The sequence below is a fragment of the Bufo gargarizans genome, chromosome 5 (genome assembly GCF_014858855.1).
Source record: "Bufo gargarizans isolate SCDJY-AF-19 chromosome 5, ASM1485885v1, whole genome shotgun sequence".
Taxonomy (NCBI): Eukaryota; Metazoa; Chordata; class Amphibia; order Anura; family Bufonidae; genus Bufo; species Bufo gargarizans.
Window position 1 is genome coordinate 133,860,562 of NC_058084.1, and position 23,613 is coordinate 133,884,174.

At 43.7% G+C, this 23,613-nt stretch overlaps 1 protein-coding gene across 1 annotated transcript in view; it reads left to right on the plus strand.

Moving 5' to 3' along the window:
- Positions 1-23,613, plus strand: part of TTC39C (tetratricopeptide repeat domain 39C) — a 109,550-nt gene that overhangs the window by 81,043 nt on the left and 4,894 nt on the right. Inside the window, exons 7-11 of the mRNA XM_044294705.1 lie at positions 4,661-4,754; positions 7,903-8,010; positions 8,385-8,494; positions 9,697-9,820; positions 17,878-17,975. Coding sequence (XP_044150640.1) covers positions 4,661-4,754; positions 7,903-8,010; positions 8,385-8,494; positions 9,697-9,820; positions 17,878-17,975 — 534 coding nt within the window. The remainder of the gene's footprint in view (positions 1-4,660; positions 4,755-7,902; positions 8,011-8,384; positions 8,495-9,696; positions 9,821-17,877; positions 17,976-23,613) is intronic.

Here is a 23,613-nt window from a genome sequence, read left to right on the forward strand (position 1 = left end):
AGGACGTGTGGATGTGGCAGAACGGCCACGTCCTCTCCCAGCACCAGAGGGTCCACTAACACCACCACGACCATGTCCACGTCCGCGTCCCTTACTAGATGTTTTTCTCATTGTTATGGTTCACCACAACAACAAATATATTATTTGGCCCAATGTATTGTATTCAAATTCAGCGGGATATAAATTTGAGGCCTAGTATTTAGGCGCTGGGTGACAGGTATGGGTTTAGTGCCAGAATTAGACTTGGAAATGCACAGAAGCGTGTGTGTGAAGTTATTCTGAATGACCCTATGTGCACCTTCAATATGATCTACCCTTTTAGGGATAGATTTCAAATAGCTCTGATATAGCAGAAACGACTAAATTATGAAATTGCTAAATTGGGAATTGTATTTCAACCCAGAACAAAAAATGTGCTTTGACGGACACTAAATAACTTTCCCAGCCACAACAGGACAGCGGTAACGAGAGATTTAGCGGGATATAAATTTGAGGCCTAGTATTTAGGCGCTGGGTGACGGGTATGGGTTTAGTGCCAGAATTAGACTTGGAAATACACAGTAGCGGGTGTGTGTGAAGTTATTCTGAATGACCCAATGTGCACCTTGAATATTATATACCCTTTTAGGGATAGATTTCAAATAGCTCTGATATAGCAGAAACCACTAAATTATGAAATTGCTAAATTGGGAATTGTATTTCAACCCAGAACAAGAAATGTGCTTGAACGGACACTAAATAACTCGCCCAGCTACAGCACTAGGGACAGATTTAGCGGGATATAAATTTGAGGCCTAGTATTTAGGCGCTGGGTGACAGGTATGGGTTTAGTGCCAGAATTAGACTTGGAAATACACAGTAGCGGGTGTGTGTGAAGTTATTCTGAATGACCCAATGTGCACCTTGAATATTATATACCCTTTTAGGGATAGATTTCAAATAGCTCTGATATAGCAGAAACCACTAAATTATGAAATTGCTAAATTGGGAATTGTATTTCAACCCAGAACAAGAAATGTGCTTGAACGGACACTAAATAACTCGCCCAGCTACAGCACTAGGGACAGATTTAGCGGGATATAAATTTGAGGCCTAGTATTTAGGCGCTGGGTGACAGGTATGGGTTTAGTGCCAGAATTAGACTTGGAAATACACAGTAGCGGGTGTGTGTGAAGTTATTCTGAATGACCCAATGTGCACCTTGAATATTATATACCCTTTTAGGGATAGATTTCAAATAGCTCTGATATAGCAGAAACCACTAAATTATGAAATTGCTAAATTGGGAATTGTATTTCAACCCAGAACAAGAAATGTGCTTGAACGGACACTAAATAACTCGCCCAGCTACAGCACTAGGGACAGATTTAGCGGGATATAAATTTGAGGCCTAGTATTTAGGCGCTGGGTGACAGGTATGGGTTTAGTGCCAGAATTAGACTTGGAAATACACAGTAGCGGGTGTGTGTGAAGTTATTCTGAATGACCCAATGTGCACCTTGAATATTATATACCCTTTTAGGGATAGATTTCAAATAGCTCTGATATAGCAGAAACCACTAAATTATGAAATTGCTAAATTGGGAATTGTATTTCAACCCAGAACAAGAAATGTGCTTGAACGGACACTAAATAACTCGCCCAGCTACAGCACTAGGGACAGATTTAGCGGGATATAAATTTGAGGCCTAGTATTTAGGCGCTGGGTGACAGGTATGGGTTTAGTGCCAGAATTAGACTTGGAAATACACAGTAGCGGGTGTGTGTGAAGTTATTCTGAATGACCCAATGTGCACCTTGAATATTATATACCCTTTTAGGGATAGATTTCAAATAGCTCTGATATAGCAGAAACCACTAAATTATGAAATTGCTAAATTGGGAATTGTATTTCAACCCAGAACAAGAAATGTGCTTGAACGGACACTAAATAACTCGCCCAGCTACAGCACTAGGGACAGATTTAGCGGGATATAAATTTGAGGCCTAGTATTTAGGCGCTGGGTGACAGGTATGGGTTTAGTGCCAGAATTAGACTTGGAAATACACAGTAGCGGGTGTGTGTGAAGTTATTCTGAATGACCCAATGTGCACCTTGAATATTATATACCCTTTTAGGGATAGATTTCAAATAGCTCTGATATAGCAGAAACCACTAAATTATGAAATTGCTAAATTGGGAATTGTATTTCAACCCAGAACAAGAAATGTGCTTGAACGGACACTAAATAACTCGCCCAGCTACAGCACTAGGGACAGATTTAGCGGGATATAAATTTGAGGCCTAGTATTTAGGCGCTGGGTGACAGGTATGGGTTTAGTGCCAGAATTAGACTTGGAAATACACAGTAGCGGGTGTGTGTGAAGTTATTCTGAATGACCCAATGTGCACCTTGAATATTATATACCCTTTTAGGGATAGATTTCAAATAGCTCTGATATAGCAGAAACCACTAAATTATGAAATTGCTAAATTGGGAATTGTATTTCAACCCAGAACAAGAAATGTGCTTGAACGGACACTAAATAACTCGCCCAGCTACAGCACTAGGGACAGATTTAGCGGGATATAAATTTGAGGCCTAGTATTTAGGCGCTGGGTGACAGGTATGGGTTTAGTGCCAGAATTAGACTTGGAAATACACAGTAGCGGGTGTGTGTGAAGTTATTCTGAATGACCCAATGTGCACCTTGAATATTATATACCCTTTTAGGGATAGATTTCAAATAGCTCTGATATAGCAGAAACCACTAAATTATGAAATTGCTAAATTGGGAATTGTATTTCAACCCAGAACAAGAAATGTGCTTGAACGGACACTAAATAACTCGCCCAGCTACAGCACTAGGGACAGATTTAGCGGGATATAAATTTGAGGCCTAGTATTTAGGCGCTGGGTGACAGGTATGGGTTTAGTGCCAGAATTAGACTTGGAAATACACAGTAGCGGGTGTGTGTGAAGTTATTCTGAATGACCCAATGTGCACCTTGAATATTATATACCCTTTTAGGGATAGATTTCAAATAGCTCTGATATAGCAGAAACCACTAAATTATGAAATTGCTAAATTGGGAATTGTATTTCAACCCAGAACAAGAAATGTGCTTGAACGGACACTAAATAACTCGCCCAGCTACAGCACTAAGGACAGATTTAGCGGGATATAAATTTGAGGCCTAGTATTTAGGCGCTGGGTGACAGGTATGGGTTTAGTGCCAGAATTAGACTTGGAAATACACAGTAGCGGGTGTGTGTGAAGTTATTCTGAATGACCCAATGTGCACCTTGAATATTATATACCCTTTTAGGGATAGATTTCAAATAGCTCTGATATAGCAGAAACCACTAAATTATGAAATTGCTAAATTGGGAATTGTATTTCAACCCAGAACAAGAAATGTGCTTGAACGGACACTAAATAACTCGCCCAGCTACAGCACTAAGGACAGATTTAGCGGGATATAAATTTGAGGCCTAGTATTTAGGCGCTGGGTGACCGGTATGGATTTAGTGACAGAATTAGACTGGGATATGGCCAAAAAATAAACAGACTATTGCTGGTTAAATGCACTTGGTGTGACAGCTTCACCCTGATGTAGGCTTTAGCCAAAAAACAACCACACCATTGAGGGTTAAATGCACTTGGTGACAGGCGCAGCTTGCCCCTGATTTAGTATATGGCCAAAAAATGAACAGACTATTGCTGGTTAAATGCACTTGGTGTGACAGCTTCACCCTGATGTAGGCTTTAGCCAAAAAACAACCACACCATTGAGGGTTAAATGCACTTGGTGACAGGCGCAGCTTGCCCCTGATTTAGTATATGGCCAAAAAATGAACAGACTATTGCTGGTTAAATGCACTTGGTGTGACAGCTTCACCCTGATGTAGGCTTTAGCCAAAAAACAACCACACCATTGAGGGTTAAATGCACTTGGTCGCAGCTTGTGCTGGCGCACCACAAGACACAAAATGGCCGCCGATCACCCCAGAAAAATGTGACTGACAAACGGTCTGGGCAGCCTAAAAACAGTGAGCAATTGAGGATCAGCAGCTCAATGATCCACAGCTGCAGATCGATCAGTTAATCAAGTCCTTTGGAGGAGTTAATCTGCCTAATCTCGCCCTACTGTCGCAGCCGCAACCTCTCCCTACGCTAATCAGAGCAGAGTGACGGGCGGCGCTATGTGACTCCAGCTTAAATAGAGGCTGGGTCACATGGTGCTCTGGCCAATCACAGCCATGCCAATAGTAGGCATGGCTGTGATGGCCTCTTGGGGCAAGTAGTATGACGCTTGTTGATTGGCTGCTTTGCAGCCTTTCAAAAAGCGCCAAGAAAGCGTCACAAAAGCGCGAAGAAAGCGACGAACACCGAACCCGAACCCGGACTTTTACGAAAATGTCCGGGTTCGGGTCCGTGTCACGGACACCCCAAAATTCGGTACGAACCCGAACTATACAGTTCGAGTTCGCTCATCCCTACCAGTGACCACTTGGTAAACTATTCTTGAGCCTGAATAGACTGAATTGCTTAATACATTATGCACCCATCATTCACTGCTTTGCTTATGAAATGTGCATAGCCGATTTGATGGCCACTGGTCTAAAACTGGACTTCTAAACCAGTAATATCTACTCATTTTGTACTTGTGTTCTAGTGTCAAATAAACAGTGCCTTGACCTCCTTCCACACCGCGCTGGAGCTTGCAACAGAGCAGCGAGAGATACAGCACGTTTGCCTGTATGAGATTGGTAAGTGTGAAATATAGGCCACTGTAGTACAGTCATCAGCAATGGTGTAAAAGCTGCACATAGAGCCCACAGAGAAAAACATTTAATCTAGAGAGACCAAAACTGAGCAGGAACTTAAGGGCCCTTCACACGGGCCAATAGATGATCACTAATGAGCGTTCATAGGAATGCTCGTTAGCGATTATCTGGCGGTGTAAAGGTTCTGACGATTTCCCAATGAACAAGTGAAATGCTTGTTAGTTGGTTGTATAGGCATCTAAATCATCGTTTGGCGTTTTGCTGTGTATACACGGTCTGCTGCCAGCAAACAATGATTCTGTACGGGGATGAGCGATGGCATTAGTGATCACTCCTCCCCATACTGTGAAGGAGATCCACATGTAAATGCAGCGGTCTCCTTCACTGACGAGCATGCGCTTGCCGGGAAGAAAAACCCCCTTCCCGACAATTGCCTGACAAATTGTCCCGTCTAAAGGGACCTTAAGGCTAGGTCTACACGACGACATTTGTCGCGCGACAAAAAGTCGCGCGACAGATAGGGCGCAACAGTTGTCGCGCGACATTTTGTTGCACCAATGTCGCGCGACAATTTTTATAATGGCAGTCTATGGTGTCGCACTGCAACATGCGACATGTTGCGACTGCGACGCGACAGTCGCAGAAAAATCCATCTTGAATGGATTTTCTGCGACTGTCGCGTCGCAGTCGCAGCATGTCGCATGTTGCAGTGCGACACCATAGACTGCCATTATAAAAATTGTCGCGCGACATTGGTGCAACAAAATGTCGCGCGACAAATGTCGTCGTGTGGACCTAGCCTTAGTAAAAGTGAACGTTGATGTTGATTTTTGACTCCTTATCAGATGCACATATGTCACTACTCCCATCATTTCCCAGCCCACCCCTAATTGCTGTTGCATGTTTTCTGTGGCCTTGTAGTATGTTTTCTCACTCTTTAACTGATTATCTTAGTTATCAAGATGTGTTTCTGGCCCCTGCTTTACGAATCATTAAGGCTTTGACCTGATGAAGGGAGATCATTGAAATCCCGTCCTTGATAATGTAATGTTAGCACAGATGGAAAGTACAAACTCATTACTCATTTCTTCACTACAAATTCTCTAATACGACATAGTTTGACATTAAAGGGCTGGTGTCACTTCAGCAAGTGGCATGTAGAGAAAGTTAATAAAAGACACTTACTAATGCATTGTGATTGTCCATATTGCCTCCTTTGCTGGCTGGATACATTTTTTCATCGCATTATACACTTCTTGTTTCCATGGTTACGACCACCCTGTAATCCAGCAGTGGTGGTTGTGCTTACACACTATAGGAAAAAGCATCGGCCTTTCTAGTGACTGGGACCATGGAAGTGTGCATAGACCAGTGCTTTTTCCTACAGTGTGCAAGCACGACCACCACTACTGGATTACAGGGTGGTCGTAACCATAAAAGCGATCAGTGTATAATGTGATGGAAAAATTAATCTAGCTAGCAAAGGAAGCAATATGGACAATAACGATACATAGTAAGTGCCTTGTATTAACTTTCTGTACATTATGCATGCCATTTGCTGAAGTGAGACAACCCTTTAAGGGGCTATTACAGCCTGAAACATTTATCAGTGAGGGGACCCCTGTGATATCTAGAATGGGGTACCCTGGCTCTCCATTTTCCCTTGTCACATGGCTGAAGCTAGTAGGCGTATGAATGGAGCATGAGCACACACGATTGATTACTGTGCCATTCAGTCTCCTCCTATCTATGGTTGTGCACCTGGGGAGAGGACTGTGTTCCTGATCGTAGGTGTCTCAATGGTCAGACCTTCACAAACTAACATTTATCACTTATCCACTGGATGGATTTTTTAGGCTGTAATTTAAGGACTTTCATCCACCGACATAACAGCACCTTACCAGCAGGTAGTGTGACCCAGCAGCCATAGCGTCAGTGGGCGCCACATGGTGCCTTGCCAAATTAGAGTAGGTACCCACTGGTTAGAGGCAACCTTGGCGTGGTGAGTGGTCTTATGCATTCTGATCAAAATGTATACCAGTGCCTTGTGTACAATATGTATATTAGGGGGCTGTATACTTTTATTTGAGCTGATAAGTGATGTTAATTATGCTGAGAAACCGTGATGGAAAAAGTAATAGCATGTGGATGTGTGATTCATGCTTTTCTCTTTTTTTTTTTTTTTTTTTTTTTTTTTTTTGGGCTATAGTAGGATTAATGTGTAAAAATCTAGGGCTGCTTACAGTTTATAGTCGTCACTTTTGGATTGCACCAAGAATTTGATGGGTAGATGTCCTGGGCAACAACACACCCCTTAAAGGGAACCTGTCATCAACTTTATGCTGCCCATACTAACGGCAGCATAAAGAAGAGACAGGTGAGTTGATTTCAGAGATCTGTAATTTAAAAGTTAAAAGTAAATAGTTGCCGAGAACCAACATCACAATCATTGCAGACTGGGCCTGGAAAAGAGTCCCGGCCACCTGAGAAGAGTCCTGGTTATTCATGAATGCCTGCTCTCCTGCCCACCTGCTGATGACTGACAGGCTTCTATCAAGTGTTCTACCTTTTTCTGTAGGAGAGAACTGCCAATCATCAGCAGATGGGCAGGAGAGCAGGAGATTATGTATAACCAGGACTCTTCTCAGGTAGACGTGACTCTTCTCAAAGCCTGGGCTGTAATGATTATGATGCGGGTTCTCAGCAACCACTTACTTTTAGCTCATGAGTGACACACTGCTGACATCAGCATTTCTGTCACTATGTTATGCTGCTCTCAGTGAGGTCAGCATATAGTTGATGACAGGTTCCCTTTAAGTTGGCAATACCTAACGAAGGTGCCCGTACATCTCTGCAGACTGCTATTCTTCCTCACCCCTCCATACACTTGTATGTTGAGCTTGGCCGGGTGTGTATGTTTTCTCGATATGGAAAGTTAAACTACTGCCAGATACCACTGTTGGTATTAAATTTCTGGATGCCCCCTACTTGGTATTGTTCCCTTTATATGAGCAGCATACAGGGGTTATTGATACTGTACTATCTCTTTGGCACAACGCACCGTCTAGAAGCACTAACGGACCTTTTTCTCCTTTTTAATCGATGTTCTTTTACTCTTACTCTTTCTTAGGTTGGTGCAGCATGATAGAGTTGAACTTTAAGGATGCTTTCCGATCCTTTGAACGGTTAAAAAATGAATCAAGGTGGTCCCAGTGTTACTATGCGTATCTTACCGCAGGTGGGTGGTGCTGCTCTAAAAATGTGTTTAAAAAAACAACAACTAGGTTTTCACTGTTATTTTAGAAAACATAATGTCAGAAATTTTAATCGGTGTGGAGCTAGGTCCCGTAGACCCCTAAAATGAAGAGGCTGCCCCTAGCATTCTACTTCACTACCATTTGCTTACCTTTACTCTCCTTGGGACGCCACAGATCTGATATTCATGGCTCATCCTAAGGAACCCTAAGTAAAAAAGATATTGTTATGCTTGCCCATTCTCCCTGTTGTCCACTTGTTCCCCAGCTTTTTTATATACAACATTTGAGGGTGACATTTTGTCCATAGAGTCCCAGGGTGGCCCTATTTTTTGATTATTTCTTTATTCTAATTCAGTCTGTGAAGGTGCAACTGGAGACGTGGATGGCGCACAGGAAGTTTTCAGAGACGTCCAGAAGCTATTCAAAAGAAAAAACAATCAGATTGAACAATTTTCATTGAAAAAGGTTTGTGTTATGTGGGCTAAGGACAATGAGGTCATTGGAAGAAAACTATGGGGGAAATTGATCATTCTCCTCATGCCAGTTATCTGGTGTACACAAAAAAAGTTGCAAACTTTGTGTTTGCGACTTTTGTAATGCCACTGCTCCTAAAACGAAACACATTTAGAGTTTACACCACCCTCGTCAGTTTCACGAAAAGGGGACTTGGCAGGGTCAGCAGCCGAGCACATTTATCTTCTTTGACGGCAGTTTTCTAGTGTAAAAGAAGACTGAAATCTATGCCAGCTCTGTGTTTATGCACACAGCCGACCAGCGGATGCACCTGATTTATGATGTGGCCTGTGCCTCACATCCTATGGCAGCACAGGGAATATCATAGATTGGGGTAAAACGATGGTCTATGACAAATTCCCCCCTATAGAAATGTGACCTTGTCCAATGGTTATCATGACAAGGTCACACCCTTCTGTGGAAGGCCACGACTACATAGCTGTTTTCACCACATGGTGACGCTTAGCGCAATAGTCGCGATCACGCAAATGAATTAGCTTGACAAGACGAGGCTTCTGCTGCCAAAAGTTATCTAAAAAGCAGCTTTTGCTCAGACGCACTTTTGCAAAGTCACAGTTTGCCAACTCTTTCTCGAAGGCAGTTGCTGGGGGAAAGAAATATCAGGAATGTTTGATTTCAACATGTCTGATCCTTTGTTCTCATGGGAGATATGCTCTGCCAGAGGTTTTCTACTTCCTACCAAGAACATGTGCACGCTTGGGCATCATAGGCACCCTGAGCCTATGGGAAGGGGGGGGTAGGAGAGATGGCAGTTAGCCAATAGCTATTGAAGGTGTATGGTCACCTTTACTTTATAGGAAATGTTTGTACAAGAACAGGAGACTACTGATTATTGGTCCCATTGTATTACAGCCATATAGTCTACAAAAATGTTGCTATATTTTATCTAATTGACTATACATAATGATAGTTTAGTGAGGGAAGGGTACATGTGACCGCAACAATGTTCTGGTATGAGAACTACATGAAGGTGAGAACCCGTAGACAGAAGCGATAATACTGACAGGGTGCATGTCCAATAACACAGTCATGATGCAACGGTCTTTGGGGTAACAATGCTTTCAGTGTATATGTCTATATATTTTTGTGACCTATGTTCACACATTTGATAAAGGTATGTACGTCATTAACAGGGTGAACGATTTAGAAAACAAAAACCAACTAAGCAGCTGTGTATACTGGCGGCTATAGAGGTCTTGTACCTGTGGAAAGCTTTACCGAATTGTTCCTTCTCCAACCTCCAACGCATGAGTCAAGGTATGGAGAACTGTGGGTTCTGCATTCTGCTTGCTTTAAATCCTTTGAAATGCAGTACTGTAACTTTTACAACATATCCATTGTATACACTACTTCAGCTATAATGTGATACAATAGAAATCCATGTTTTTTTTTACCTTTTCTTTTCTGAAAATGGTTTATCATGGTTGGTTGAGGACTGGTTTTAAAAGCTATCACGGCCGTTATGCTGTTGGCTGAACAATAATGTATACAAGTGTCATATGGTCCATACTGTCATCAGTATATCATTGTGTCATGCTATAGAAAACTTTTTTTTTTTTTTTAAGAACATTTTATTGGGTTTTCATAATATGGATTGAACATCATCCATATAACAGAACAAAAAAATACAAGGCAATATATAAGTCTGGGCCTACAGAATAACAGACCTCCTCAAGTCAGTGTCAATCATTAGTCTGGAAATGAAACGTAGAACATGTTTGAAGAACGTTGGGCCCCAGACCTTGCTCCAGAAAGTGGACAGCCTCAGACAAGACCACAGGCCATGGTATAGGTCTGAGCATGGTCCATCATATTTTAGGTGGGCTGTTTTCCTGTCTGGTTTGAGAACTGAAAGAGAAAAGGTGAAAGCTTATATTGCTCTATGTAAGAATTTGAAGTGTGTTTCTCTCCAGCCCTTGTTCAAGATGTGTTTGTGGAAGTTACTCAACCCACGTATAATATAAGAGACTACTTCTGGGTCATCTAGCTGTTTTGACCATCGTTTAAAAACAATCTCGGGGTTCATAGTTAGCAATGTAGTTCTGAGGGTATTATATAAATGAGTGAGTCCAACTTGAAAATCAGGGTTATCCCAGGTGGGCATATGTTTGAAGTACTGATAAGACAGGTTAAGATGTTGATAAAAGACTTTCCAAGTCACCAGGTAATCTCTATGTAGTATCAAGATTTTTAATATGCATTGGAAGAGTAGCCAGTTTTGAGTGGACTAAATCCCACGGGTGGGCCAAATGCCTCTCTAGAGAGGGGTTTGAATAAAATGCTGTGTCGTTTGCCCAAGCAAGCTAGATTGTATTCACTGATGTAAGACCATATAAAGTTGTTTCAACAGAATTGGGGTTGTCTGTAAGGGGTAAAGTAATTTTGCATAGCAGCACATCTTAATTAAATGGCACCATCCAAGCATGTTCAATGGTAAACCCAGCCATTTCAAGAGGTCAGACTGGATATGGGTGAATAGGCGCTGATAGTTACGATGGTATAATGAGGAGTGGGTACGAACTTACATATAATGATGCCAAATGTATTCAAACTATGGGGTCAAGGATTTGCACCCCCACCCAGCCACAACAACGCACATTTAGAAATATTTAGTCAGTACCCAAAAGAAGCTCCAAATTCTCCTATGGTATTCAAGATCTTGGGGGTGTAATATACTGGGTCAGACAACAATAGAATGATGTCATCTGCAAAAAGGGCTGATTTTACTAACTCCATCCCGATTGTTATGCTCATATGTAAGTCAGAAGAGGACAAGAAACGAGCTAGGAGCTCTAGGGCAATGTTAAACATCAAAGGCGACAATGGTCAACTGTGCCGTATTCCTTTCTGACACACAAAGGGAGGGGATAGAAACCCAGTGATATATATTCTGGCCTCTGGGTTAGTGTCAATATTTGTAAGTAGGGTAGGAAAAGGCCCATCAAAACCCATCTTGCCCAGCACCAACCCCAACCAGGCCCAACGTATATTATCAAAAGCCTTTTCGGCATCCAATGTGAATAAGGCTAGTAGTTCTTCCTGCAGAAGTTGGTGCTAAACTTTGTCCAACACGGCAAAGACAGTTCTGATATTCGTTACTGCTGCTAGTCCCTGGGTAACACCCATCTTGGCTGGGCCTATGAGCTTTGGCATTATGGTCAAATCTACCAGCTTTTATCTTCGAGAGAATCTTGACATCAGCATTTATGTATGAGCCCAGCTGAGTTAGGGCTCTTTCACATCTGCGTTCTTTTCTTCCGGCATAGAGTTCTGACGACGGAATACTGATCAGGATTAGGCCTCTTTCACACTACAGTATGTTGAATTCAGTGTTTTGGGTCCCTTTTTTCACGGATCCGTTGTTCCGTTTTTTGCTTCCGTTGTGGTTCCGTTTCCATTCCGTTGTTCCGTTCCGTTTTTACGTATGGCATATACAGTATACAGTAATTACATAGAAAAAATTGGGCTGGGCATAACATTTTCAATAGATGGTTCCGCAAAAAACGGAACGGATACGGAAGACATACGGATGCATTTCCGTATGTGTTCCGTTTTTTTTGCGGACCCATTGACTTGAATGGAGCCACGGACCGGGATTTGCGGCCAAATATAGGACATTTTCTATCTTTTCAACGGAACGGAAATACGGAAACGGAATGCATACGGAACACATTCCGTTTTTTTGCGGAACCATTGAAATGAATGGTTCCGTATACGGACCGTATACGGAACGCAAAAAACGGACCGAAAAACTGAAAAAAAAAACGGTAGTGTGAAAGAGGCCTTATCCTAATGCATTCTGAATGGACAGTCCGTCCTTCAGGATGCATCAGGATGTCTTCCGTTCCGTTCCGGAACGTTTTTTGGCCGCAGCAAATAGCGCAGCATGCTGCGCTTTTTGCTCCGGCCAAAAATCCGGAACACTTGCTGCAAGGCCGGATCCGGAATGAATGCCCATTGAAAGGCATTGATCTGGATCCGGCCTTAAGCTAAACGTCGTTTCGGCGCATTGCCGGATGCGACGTTTAGCTTTTTCTCAATGGTTACCATGGTTGCCGGGACGCTAAAGTCCTGGCAGCCATGGTAAAGTGTAGTGGGGAGCAGCATACTTACCATCCGTGCGGCTCCCGGGGCGCTCCAGAGTGACGTCAGGGCGCCCCAGGCGCATGGATCACGTGATCGCATGGATCACATGATCCATGCGCATGGGGCGCTCTGACGTCACTCTGGAGCGCCCCGGGAGCCGCACGGACTGTAAGTATACTGCTCCCCACTACTACTATGGCAACCAGGACTTTAATAGCGTCCTGGGTGCCATAGTAACACTGAAAGGATTTTGAAGACGGATCCATCTTCAAATGCTTTCAGTACACTTGCGTTTTTCCGGATCCGGCGTGTACCTCCGGCAAGTGGAGTACACGCCGGATCCGGACAACGCAAGTGTGAAAGAGGCCTTAAGTCCCTACCAGGTTTTAACAGGAGTTTAATGTATGACATAGATGCTGAGGGAGGCAGACCCCCTCGCCCAAGGCAATATTATACAGAGAGGGTAGTGTGTCCGCAAAACCCTGTAGGCCAAACGTTTCTGAAGAGTCTGAAACAAATTTTGGTTTTCACAAAGTTTGCTGCTTCGCTGTTTTTAGATCTTTTCATCAGATATTTCTACAGATCTACAAAGATAAGTATTTAATGCATTTTTTTTTTCTTTTATTAACAAATATATCAAGTTTATGCAAAGACTTAATGGGGGAGATTTATCAAACTGGTGTAAAATAGAACTGGCTTAGTTGCCCATGGCAACCAATCAGATTCCACCTTTCATTTTCCAAAGGAGCTGAAAGGTGGAATCTGATTTGTTGCTATGGGCAACTAAGCCAGTTCTACTTTACACCAATTTGATACATTTCCCCCAATAATTTCCAGTGTTGACCCTTTGTTTTTAAGATTTCTGCAGTTCACCCTGGCATGCTAGATATCAGCTTTTGGGCCTATTCTTGCCATCTTAGGGGGTTGTCACTGTGCAATCTGATTATTTATTTCTTGAAAGAAATAGCCCATTCTTGCCTAATCATGTTTGGAGTTTATTATAGTTTACCTGTGTTTTTTGTTTGTCCACTTGCTTTTTGAGGATTGGCCATAGGTTCTCAATGGTATTGAGGTCTGGGGAGTTCCTGGCCATGGGTCCAAAATGTCAATGTTTTGTTCATCAAGCCACTTAGTTCACTTTTCTCTTGTGACATGATGCTCCATCATGCTGGGAAAAGCATTGGTCATCACCAGTTTTAACCTGGCTTGTAAGAAGTTGCTCTTGAAAGACATTTTTTGATACCATTATTTATTTATGGCAGTGTTCTTAGGCAGGATTGTGAGTGAGCTTCCTCTTGGATGAGAAGCAATGCCAGATGCCCCAAACAGTCTAAAGGGGGCTTCATTAGAGAAAATTACTTTACCCTTGTCCTCTGCAGTCCAATCCCTGTACTTCCTGCAGAATATCAGTCTGTTCTTGATGTTAATCTTGGAAAGAAGTGGCTTCTTTGCTGCCGTTCTTGACACTAGAACATTATCCCCAATCCTTCACTTCTCTGTGCCTGCAGATGCACTCACACCTGCCTGCCCCCATCGCTAAGGCTACTTTTACACCTGCGTTTGGTGCAGATCCGTCTTGTATCTGCACAGACAGATCCACACCGATAATGCAAACGCTTGTCTAAGTCAAAACGGATCCGTCCTGACTTACATTAAAAGTCAATGGGGAACGGATCTGTTTTCAATTGCACCATATTGTGTCAGTGAAAATGCATCCATCCCCATTGACTTACATTGTAAGTCAGGACGGATCCGTTTCGCTCCGCATCGTCAGGCGGACACCAAAACGCTGCAAACAGCGTTTTGGTGTCCGCCTCAAAAGTGGAACGGAGACCAAACGCAGCCAAACTGATGCATTCTGAACAAATCCTTACCCATTCAGAATGCACTGGGGCTGAACTGATCCGTTTTGGGCCGCTTGTTAGAGCCCTGAAACGGATCTCACAAGCAGACCCAGAAACGCCAGTGTGAAAGTAGCCTAAGCAAGCTCAGCCCTGGTTGTGACTTTATCTTGCAGCTAAATCCTCTTTAGGAGACGGTCCTGGTACTTTCTGGACTTTTTTGGTGCCTTAAAGTCTTCTTCACAGCAACTGAACCTCTCTCCTTGAAGTTCTTAATGACCCGATAAATAGTTGATTTAAGGGCAATGTCCTCGTCTGTCCCTTTTGATGCAAAGCAATGATGACTGCATGTGTTTCCTTAACACCACCGCACCCTTTACCCTGCTTTCACACCTAAGCGTTTCTCAAACGCGCGTTTCTATGCACGTTTTTGTGGCACGTTTTTATGCGCGTTTTTTGTAATGGTGAACGCGCGTTTGACGCGCGTTTGGATGATTGACAGCAGTGTTGTCCAAAGAGTCTATGGCCCAAACGCGCGTCAAACGCGCCAAAAAAAGCTCCTGACCTTGTTTATGCGTCGGGCGTTTTACAGCGCGTTCAAACGCGCTGTAAAACACGAAAATGTGAACCAGCCCCATAGGGAAGCATTGGTTCTCATGTGTTGCGCGTTTTACAGCGCGTAGGAACGCGCTGTAAAACGCTCAAGTGTGAACAGCAGTTAAAGCAGTCTGCTCTTCTAATTCAATCAGCATGGCAGAGTGATATCTGCTGCCTTGTTCTTGTTAACCCTTTCCCCTGAGCTAACAAGAAGATAACTTGAAATGATGTTAGCAGGTCATTTTGTGGCAGGGCTGAAATGCAGTGGAAATGTGTTTTCTGTAATTTCTAATTTCCATGGCATGAAATGACTATGCAATTAATTTCAGTTCATCTGATCACCCTTATTTACACTCGCCACAAAAACTGAAGCAGCATACTTTGTGAAAACCCAAATTTGGCCATGACCATACTCCTCATCAGCTGATGTGAGATGAATACACAGTGGTGGCAGCTGATTATATGATACTGACTACTAGCAGATTATCGCTGTGAATGACTTTATTGCACCATATTTAGATTGGGTTTTATATTGCCTATGGAAGTAGTTAACAAGGCAATCTATGATTTTATCATGTCTTGATATTCGAAAAATGTAGCTTTGCTATTTCCAAGTAAAGATACTGATAACACTCAATATATTGTAACTGATTATATTCTTTGTGTCCTTAGGCTAGTTTCACACTAGCAGCAAGGAACTCCAGCAGGCTGTTCCGGCGGGTGAACAGCCTGTCGGATCCGTGCTGCCGCTAGTGCACGCATGCCCCCGGACTACCGCTCCGGCCCCATTGACTAATATGGGGGCGGGCCGGAGTTCCGGCGGCAGCACGGCAAACATGCTGAGAGGCGGCCGGAATAAAACTACGACCTGTGCATTCACCCTCCGGAACAGCCTGCCGGACTTCCTTGCCGCTAGTGTGAGAGTACTCTTATTTGTATTACTTTTTATCAAATTATACTACTGTATTATTATATGTATGCCATTATGAACATAAGCTACAGGACAAATTCAGTGTCTACATTAGCAAATGAATTGGGTGCCTTCATTTAACACACACCTTGTGTGTCACATTACATGTAAATTAGTGTTATGTAGCATCAAATAGATGGTGGTATTATTTAAAATGTCTTAAATTCTTGCTTCAGTCAGCATACTGTAATATTAAAATTTCATTTACCAGAGAATTATTAGTTACCCTATTTTTCAATACGAAATTCAGCATTTTTTTCTCATTTGCTGTGTTCTGTTTACAGAAGTAATTTTCTGACCCGTAGGGGGTAATGTAAGCGAGGCTACTGTCTAATAGTAAGAGAATGTAAACTTTGTTTTGGAACTAGTGATTAGAGATGAGAGAATTTCAGGTTATGAAATTCCTTCACGCTTCGTTTACTGGTAAAAGGTGAATTGTGTTATGGATTCTGTTACCATGGACCATAACGCAATTCTGTGACGGAATGCATACCGGAATGCCTTTAGAGGCATAACGGAAACGTGACGGATCCATTTTCTAGCCCATAGACTTCTATTATGACGGAATGCCTCTAAAGGCATTGCGTTGTGGTCCGTGGTAACGGAATCCATAGCGCAATTCACCTTTTACCAGTAAACGAAGGGTGAACGAATTTCAAAATATGAAATTCGCTCATCTCTACTAGTGATATTATGCACCTAGTTGAAGGACATTTCCGTGCAAATTCCGCATTTTTATATTCATTATAGTCATGTTAGCGAACACATTACTACATCAGACTGTGTTTCATAGACCTTTTAGTACAAAAATGTACTAACAAAAAATGTTGAGCCATTGATATTACATACACAGTTTAAAGGCATTTCAAAGCAAACGCTGCTTTTTCAAATGATGCCAGATTTATCAGAATGGCTGGGGCTGGATGATAAATCTGGCACATCTTTTTGAATGTGTAATGTAACTTCACACCAAATATCTGTTGACTTAGTTTACTGCAAAAAAAAAAAAAGTGGCTAAATAAAAAAAAATTGGGGGGGGGGGGGGGGTGCACTCAATGGCACATTTAAAGGGGTTTTCCCTTCTCGAACAATGGGGGCATATCGCTAGGATATGCCCCCATTGTCTGATAGGTGCAGGTCCCAGCGGTGGGACCCGCACCTACAATAAGAACGGAGCATGCGCGGTGCGCTCCCATTCACTTCTATGGGAGCAAGTGCTTGATGGTGGTCGGACCCTCTGGAAATTCCTGGGGTCCTCCAGCCACAGCTCCCCCACTCATTCTCGTTGTAGGTGCGGGTCCCAGAGGTGGGACCCGCACCTATCAGACAATGGGGGCATATCCTAGCGATATGCCCCCATTGTCTGAAATGGGAATACCCCTTTAAGCCATGCCCCCTTATCATGAAGCCACATGTTTATAAGGCAGAAGAAGAGAAAAGTGTCTAAACATGGTACAAGGCATGTATGCCAGTTTTTAGCGTAAATTGCACAAAAATGCTGGTACAATTTCAATAGTAAAGCTTCCCCAATTGATTTCAGTGGAAGAGCCAATGGAGAATTAGGTCCTGAACTGAAGACCTCCCCTATATCTGTTTACCGTGCCTCTTTCTGCATATGTTACGGGAATCAACTTTGTAGTATACTCTGTGAAATAGAATCCACAGGTTTTCTTTAACCTCGGTGTGTGTATATCCAATGCATATATGCATGTGTACTAGCAGAATACTTTATAAGGTTGTAAGGGTTTTAATCTTTATATACTAACCTAACACACTGTGACTCTTCTCTATTTTCTGTTCTTACTTGACATTAACTGAAGCTTGCCATGAAGTTGTGGATCCATCTGTAGCTGGACTGAGGAATTTACTCCTTGGTGCTATCCATAAATGTCTGGGGAATGTTGAAGATGCTGTTCAGGTGAGACATCAGATATCCTGCTCTCAATCCATTTTGGCCTTTTCATTTTTGATGTTGTTTAGGGCTGCAGCTAACGATTATTTGAATAATCAATTAGTTGTCGATAATTTAATCGATTCATTGGGAAAAAACACCAAAATGACAAAAAAAAGGGGTTTATAGGATTTTACTTGAAAAATTATGTCCAAAGACCATATTAAAACAAATTGTTGATGGCACTGTTATTGGGGATCTGTGGATGGCACTGTTATGGCAGTGTCATTCACAGATCCCCCTCCCCATAACAGTGCCATCCACAGATCCCCCTCCCCATAACAGTGCCATCCACAGATCCCCCTCCCCATAACAGTGCCATCCACAGATCCCCCTCCCCATAACGGTGCCATCCACAGATCCCCCTCCCCATAACGGTGCCATCCACAGATCCCCCTCCCCATAACGGTGCCATCCACAGATCCCCCTCCCCATAACGGTGCCATCCACAGATCCCCCTCCCCATAATGGTGCCATCCACAGATCCCCCTCCCCATAACTGTGCCATCCACAGATCCCCCTCCCCATAACTGTGCCATCCACAGATCCCCCTCCCCATAACTGTGCCATCCACAGATCCCCCTCCCCATAACGGTGCCATCCACAGATCCCCCTCCCCATAACAGTGCCATCCACAGATCCTCCTCTGCATAACAGTGCCATCCACAGATCCTCCTCCCCATAACAGCCCTGGCCCTGCCGTTCACAGCAGTAGAGTATTCCTTAACCGGCAGTAACTTTTACTTTAACTTTAAATCAGCGCATCTTTATTACCTTACAATGAAGCTCCAGTAACAGGCAGAGCGGGCGGCGGCGTAACGTCACTCACTCACGTGACTCGCCTGCTCCGCCCACTTTATGAATGAAGCAGGCGCGTCACGTGAATAAGTGACGTTATGCCGCTGCCTGCTCTTCCTGTTACTGGAGCTTCATTGTAAGGTAATAAAGATGCGCTGATTTAAAGTTAAAGTAAAAGCTACTGCCGGTTGGTTAGGACCCCAGGCATAGCGCCTGACCGCCCGCCCGCATAGCAAAGAATCGGCCGATTCTATAACTTTGATTAATCGTTGCAGCCCTAATGTTGTGTATTACAATTCGGAATACAGTTCCTATCTTCTGCTGATAATTTGTGATCTTTAGAGTGATGCACTGTTTAAAAAAAGAGATGGTGATCCTTTTCTTAAAGGGGTTCCCCAGGAATTAAGAAAATGAAAATACTTAAATATTACTTTATTATAAATATATTCCCAAATAACTTTCATTAGTTATAATGTCTCGTTTTGTCTTGGGAGCAATCATTAGGAGAAATAAAATGGCTGCCGTCCTATTAGTACACACAAAACCTGTCCTAATCACACAGGAGGACAAATTACTTCATAACACTGAGCTAAACAGCTGCCTCATCCTTCTCTCTGCTCTACCTGTCAAGGATTATGATCCTTAATACAACTGATAATATATTCATGCTCGGCCAAACACCATTTTCAGTCTAGCATCGCGATGTTCGGCACTTTGCGGTGTTCGGCCGAACACCGCGTGTGCTCGAGCGCAGTGCTCGAGTCTCCTCCCCACACGTTTCTTGGCTGCTACGCAGCCAACAAACGTGCAGGTAAGTACTGGCACTTATTGTAATGCCGTAGTCATGTTACTCGCATTACAATGATTGGCTGGCCGGAACGCGTCATCGGGTGCTATATAGCACCCGATGACGCGTGGTTCGGCTCAGTCTCTCAGTCAGGGAGAGCTGCAGCAGAAGAGACAGATAGTGTAGGGACAGGAATTGTTTTGTGTTGAAAGGTGTTAGAGACCCAAAAGTCCTTTTAAGAACTATTGTTTTTTCTGGCTGCTATCTATATTATTAGCGCAACCTGCGCTAAATTGCGTGCAATTGTTTGGCCACTGCTGACAGTGACACAACCTCTGCTACATCTGTTGTGTTACATTAGCGCATCCTAAATATCTGTGACAATCAGCGCAATTGTTTGGCCGCTGGTGACAGCGAAATTACCTGCGCTACATCTCCTGTATAGCGTTTGCGCATCCTAAATATCTGTGATATTCAGTTTAATTTATTTGTGCATACACTTACAAAACCTGCGCTACTATACGTGTGACATACTTGCAATCATATATAGTCAGGTCCATAAATATTGGGACATCGACACAATTCTAACATTTTTGCCTCTATACACCACCACAATGGATTTGAAATGAAACGAACAAGATGTGCTTTAACTGCAGACTGTCAGCTTTAATTTGAGGGTATTTACATCCACATCAGGTCAACAGTGTGGGAATTACAACAGTTTGCATATGTGCCTCCCACTTGTTAAGGGACCAAAAGTAATGGGACAGAATAATAATCATAAATCAAACTTTAACTTTTTAATACTTGGTTGCAAATCCTTTGCAGTCAATTACAGCCTGAAGTCTGGAACACATAGACATCACCAGACGCTGGGTTTCATCCCTGGTGATGCTCTGCCAGGACTCTACTGCAACGGTCTTCAGTTCCTGCTTGTTCTTGGGGCATTTTCCCTTCAGTTTTGTCTTCAGCAAGTGAAATGCATGTTCAATCGGATTCAGGTCAGGTGATTCACTTGGCCATTGCATAACATTACACTTCTTTCCCTTAAAATACTCTTTGGTTGCTTTTGCAGTATGCTTTGGGTCATTGTCCATCTGCCCTGGGAAGCGCCGTCCAATGAGTTTTGAAGCATTTGGCTGAATATGAGCAGATAATATTGCCCGAGACACTTCAGAATTCATCCTGCTGGTTTTGTCAGCAGTCACATTATCAATAAATACAAGAGAACCAGTTCCATTGGCAGCCATACATGCCCACGCCATGACACTACCACCACCATGCTTCACTGATGAGGTGGTATGCTTAGTATCATGAGCAGTTCCTTTCCTTCTCCATTCTCTTCTCTTCCCATCACTCCGGTACAAGTTGATCTTGGTCTCATCTGTCCATAGGATGTTGTTCCAGAACTGTGAAGGCTTTTTTAGATGTCGTTTGGCAAACTCTAATCTGGCCTTTTTTGTTTTTGAGGCTCACCAATGGTTTACATCTTGTGGTGAACCCTCTGTATTCACTCTGGTGAAGTCTTCTCTTGATTGTTGACTTTGACACACATACACCTACCTCCTGGAGAGTGTTCTTGATCTGGCCAACTGTTGTGAAGGGTGTTTTCTTCACCAGGGAAATAATTCTTCGGTCATCCACCACAGTTGTTTAGCCTGGGTTTCGGGGTCTTTTGGTGTAGCTGAGCTCACCGATGCGGTCCTTCTTTTTAAGAATGTTCCAAACAGTTGTTTTGGCCACGCCTAATGTTTTTGCTATCTCTTTGATGTTTTTTTTTTTTTTTCCAGCCTAATGATGGCTTGCTTCACTGATGGTGACAGCTCTTTGGATCTCATCTTGAGAGTTGACAGCAACAGATTCCAAATGCAAATAGCACACTTGAAATGAACTCTGGACCTTTTATCTGCTCATTGTAATTGGAATAATGAGGGAATAACACACACCTGGCAATGGAACAGCTGAGAAGCCAATTGTCCCATTACTTTTGGTTCCTTAACAAGTGGGAGGCACATATGCAAACAGTTGTAATTCCTACACCGTTCACCTGATTTGGATGTAAATACCCTCAAATTAAAGCTGACAGTCTGCAGTTAAAGCACATCTTGTTAGTTTCATTTCAAATCCATTGTGGTGTATATAGCCAAAAATGTTAGAATTGTGTCAATGTCCCAATATTTATGGACCTGACTGTATACCATTTAAATATGCTCAAGGTGAGCAGTAAGGGACAGGGAAGTGGCCGTGCTGCTGATGGTTAACGCAGAGGTCGTGGCCCTGGGCGCAGTGAAACTGTGCCTGCTGCCAGAGCACAAGAAACACACTCATCCATGATACCTAGCTTCATGTCCCCGTTTGCAAGGCTGCGCAGGACACCACTCTCGGTCACACCAGTGCGACCAGGTGGTGGGATTGCAGCAGATAATGCTTCCAGTCAGTTAAGCACCACCCCGTCTTTCACAAAGTTCAGTCTCAGCTCTCAGTAGCCAAGAGTCTGGTCCACAGAATCCTCACTCGAATTCTCCTTCCTCCCACCATGGAGAGTCTTGGCAAACAAGTGATCCCACACTCTGATATTCCGAGGAACTCTTTTCATTGCCATTCCTTAATTTGTCCCAGTGCAGCGTACAGATGTCCATACCGCAGGCCTTTGAACGAAAACACAAATACCCAGCCACCCACCTACATAGCACTAAATGCACACCTTTCCAAATTGTTGGCCCTGGAAATGTTGCCATTTAGGCTTGTGGACACTGAGCCTTTCTGCTGCCTGATGGCGGTGGCCGTCCCTTGTTACTCAGTCCCCAGCCGCCACTATTTTTCCCGGTGTGCCTATCCCACCTTACACCAGCATGTGCCCCGTAACATCACATTAATGACTGACACATGGACAAGTGCTTTTGGCCAGGGACGCTACATTTCCCTGACGGCACACTGGGTGACCATTGTGGAGGCCGGGAGCGAGTGGTACCCTGGGATGGGACAGGTGCTACCGACGCCAAGGATTGCGGGCCCTACTTCCCTCAGGATTTCCGCCACCACCTACATTAGTGGCTGCAACCTCCTTCTCCTCCTCCACCTCCTCCTCTCACTTCCACCTCTGAATTCTCATCTTGCAGCACCAGTCAGCCATCAGTCAGTAGCTGGAAGCAGTGTAACACTGCAGTGGGGAAGCGGCAACAGGTCGTGTTGAAACTAATTTGCTTAGGTGACAAACTGCACACCGCCACAGAGCTGTGGCAGGGTATAAGGGACCTGACTGAACTGTGGCTCTCGCCACTCAATCTACAACCAGGCATGGTTGTGTCTGATGATGGCCGTAACTTGGTAGCAGCTTTAGAGCTTGGCAAGCTCACACACATACCATGCCTAGCCCACGTGTTCAACTTAGTGGTTCAGCGGTTTCTCAAAACCTACTCCAATTTGCCTGAGCTACTGGTGAAGGTGCGCCGCATGTGTGCCCATTTCCGAAAGTCATCTACAACTTCCGCCGGTCTGGTAACACTGCAGCAGAGCTTGTAATTGCCAGGTCACTGGGACTGTTGAGTGACGTGAGCACACGCTGGAACTCCACGTTCCACGTGTTGGCCAGGCTTTGTGAGCAGCAGTGGGCAGTAGTGGAATACCAGCTGCAACATGGTCGTCGCCTTTCCAGTCAGCTTCTGCTCTTCACAAGCGACGAGTGGGCATGGATGTGTGACCTTTGTGAGGTTTTAGGCAACTTTGAGGAATCAACACAGATGGTGAGCAGCATAACCATTCCACTTCTGTGTCTACTGAAACGCTCGCTGCTCACAATGAAGGCGGACGCTTTGCATGTGGAAGAGGTGGAAATGGGGGAAGACAGTACACAGGGTGATAGCCAGTTCATCTTCTCAGCGCAAATTTGAGGAGGAGGAGGAGCAGGAGATGTTTGCCTCTGTTACAGAGGATAGTACCCATAGCAGGTTTATTCCATCTGTTCAGCGTGGATTGGCCAAAGAGGAGGAAGAGAATGAGGAGATTGAGTCATCCTCCTGA